This window comes from Cebus imitator, unplaced genomic scaffold (assembly GCF_001604975.1).
Source record: "Cebus imitator isolate Cc_AM_T3 unplaced genomic scaffold, Cebus_imitator-1.0 Scaffold384, whole genome shotgun sequence".
NCBI classification, from domain to species: Eukaryota; Metazoa; Chordata; class Mammalia; order Primates; family Cebidae; genus Cebus; species Cebus imitator.
Window position 1 is genome coordinate 1,392,031 of NW_016107699.1, and position 2,880 is coordinate 1,394,910.

Sequence of the window (2,880 nt, forward strand, 5' to 3'; positions counted from 1 at the left end):
GGCGGGGGGCTGGGCAGCGTGGGGTTGGGAGGGCTGCCCGTTCTCGGGGGGGATGGGCGGCGTGGGGTTGGGAGGGCTGCCCGTTCTCGGTGGGGAGCTGGGTGGCGTGGGGTGGGAGGGCTGCCTGCCCGCCCTGGCACTTGTGGCCTCACCGACAGGAAGGCGTGCACGATGTCAGCCTTGATGGAGCTCAGAGGCTTGTCTTTGATGACCACGAAGACCTGCTCCTCCTTCTCCAGGCTGATGAAGTTCCCAAACCAGGACTTCTTGGCCAGCCTGGGCAGTGGGAGACAGGCTGTGAGGACGGACGCCTGGTGCTGTCCACACCACTGCCTCCCTCAAACCTGGGGTTGGAACGGCGGAATTCCTCAATTCCCACGCGATAGAAACAGCTCTCCACAGCGCTAGGCAGAACCCGTGGCCCTGACCCTGACCTTTATCCTGGCCCCAACACCCTAACCCTGGCCCTAACACTACCCGAATGCGCTGACCTTCACCATGGCCCTAACCCATGACCCTAATCAGGTTCCATGGCCCTAACTGGTGCCCCTTGGCTCCCTCGAGCTATGCCTGGGCAGCACACTCACTAGAGACCCCACTGGGAAGAAAAGGAGAGGGGAGTAGGGTGCTCCCTGCCCCCAGCCTTGCTTTTATGTTTCTGGCTAAGCCCTAGTCAGGTGCCCAGTGGCATCCTGGCCAAGGTGCCCAGCCTGGAGCTAGGGAAACCAGGGAGCTGTACACAGGCAGTGGCAGGACAGGTATAGTACAGATACTGGGGGCTGTGTGTCCTCCCACCAGACGCCAGACAGGGCAGCCTCAGCAGATGCCGGGGTCTGTGCCCCCTCCCACTGGGCAGGGCAGCTTCGGCACCCCTGGGGCCGCCCTCCCATGTTTAGGGCATGTGGCCATGTGGCTTCCCTGTGGCTCCAGCCTGGCAGGGCCAGTCCCCACCCTGTAGAGTAGAAGTCACTTCCAGACCTCCAGGCCTGGCTGGGGAAGGGCAGTTCCGGGCTCGCCACAGCCACGCAGACCCTGGTTCCCTAGTGCCACCACAGCGGGCGGTCCCCACCCCAGGCTGGGGCAGTCCTGCCAACCTCATGACCGGTGGGCCTGACCCACATCACTTCCTTTGCTGGACGCAGGGCCCAGTGAGAATGGCTGGCATCACCCACCTGCCCAGCCCACCCCACACTGCTCCATACCCCGGCCCACCTTGCCAGCCTGCCACCCGCTCCCAAGCCTGGGGCTGTCCCTCCACAGACAAGCCCTCCTCACAAGGCCCCCGTGGGAGGTGGCTTGAGCAGGGCTCCTCAAGTCACCTGTGCTCCCCACCCCCAGGAGCAGGCCGGGCCTGCAACTGGCTTCCAACAGGAGCAGGAGCCGCTTCTGAGGCCACAGAAGGTTGCTCCCATCCTGCTGGCAGGCCCACCCCAACGTGCAGAGGCCTCTGCCCCGGCCCCCCCCGACCCCCTCAACTCAGGCAGAGCGTGCTGGGCGGCCGTTGTCTGGGAGGGCTCTCCCTGGCGGCTTCCCCTGCCGCCGCTGCCTGGACGTGGGACCAGGGCTGCAGAGAGGCAGAGGCAGGCACCGGGAGGAGGCACCAGTGGGGCTGGGCTCAGGGTGCCCTCTACCGGCATCCTGGCTACACAGCTTCCCTTCCCCTTGCCGGTTTCTGGGGCTGCCTACTCCTCGGCCACTGCGGCCGTCCCTGTGAGGCCCGGGAGTCCTGCCAGACGGGCGCAGGGCCGGCTCGGCCATCGCTTGGCCCCTCAGTGCCGCCTCAGTGTCCTGCCGGCCTCGGCGGCTGGCTGTTTTGGGTTTGGAACTCCAAGGGCCAGCTCTGGCTTACCCCAGCTCTGTGCCAGGGCCTGGAGCCAGGAAGTGCACGGGGCAGCCAGGCAGTTCTAGAAACACAGACGGGGGTTCTGCATGTTCCATGTTCTGCCATGGAAGAGACGGGACACATGGTACACACATGACTCTCTGCTTTGAGGCCTGGGGGTGTGGCATTTGTCAAAAATAGTGCCAGGTGTGAAAGATGCCAGGGGGCCCAGGGAGGCTGGCCAATGAGGCGGGTGGGGCCTGCGCCATGATTCCCATGCCCACATGGTAGACGGTGCACAGCCTGGCGGGACGTGAGTCTGGGCGTTGCTGCAAAGCCATTTTTAGATGAGATGAACTTAAATCAGTCACCTGTGACACTGGCAGGGGACCCTTCCTCATGGGGTGGGCCGCATCCGCCAGGAGAAACATCCCCCACAAGGCTGGAATCTGGAAACTGCCTGGGCTTCCACCCGGGGCTTCAGACTCAAGGACGTCGGACCTGCCTGTCCCAGACAACCACCCCTTCCTGAAGACCGTCGCCTCCCATGCGCACACAGCGCCTTGTTCTGTTCCTCTGGGGCTGGAGGCAGCTGGGACTGAGGGTTGTCTCAGGTCCCCAGCAAGTGAGTCCTGGGCAAGGAGGGGACTGTGGGAGGCAGCTGTGCTGGACCCTTGGGTGGGGCTGTGGGAGGCGGCTGTGCTGGGACCTTTGGGAGGGGACTGTGGGAGGCGGCTGTGCCGGACCCTCGGGCGGGACTGTGGGAGGCGGCTGTTCCGGACCCTCGGGTGGGACTGTGGGAGGCGGCTGTGCTGGGACCTTTGAGAGGGGACTGTGGGAGGCGGCTGTGCCGGACCCTCGGGTTGGGGCTGTGGGATGCGGCTGTGCTGGGACCTTTGAGAGGGGACTGTGGGAGGCGGCTGTGCTGGGACCTTTGAGAGGAGACTGTGGGAGGTGGCTGTGCTGGGACCTTTGAGAGGGGACCGTGGGAGGCGGCTGTGCCAGACCCTCGGGTGGGACCGTGGGAGGCGGCTGTGCCGGGCCCTCGGGTGGGACCG

At 65.4% G+C, this 2,880-nt stretch overlaps 1 protein-coding gene across 16 annotated transcripts in view; it reads right to left on the bottom strand.

The window, feature by feature from the left end:
- The window catches only part of BRSK2 (BR serine/threonine kinase 2), a 28,835-nt gene that overhangs the window by 8,255 nt on the left and 17,700 nt on the right, over nt 1-2,880 (bottom strand). For all 16 annotated transcript variants that reach the window (XR_001818825.2, XR_001818827.2, XR_001818826.2 and 13 more), the window contains one exon: nt 153-276. Coding sequence is in view for 11 of the 16 variants with exons in the window: in XM_037731131.1 (XP_037587059.1) it covers nt 153-276 (124 nt within the window). In the remaining 5 variants the exon portion in view is untranslated. The remainder of the gene's footprint in view (nt 1-152; nt 277-2,880) is intronic.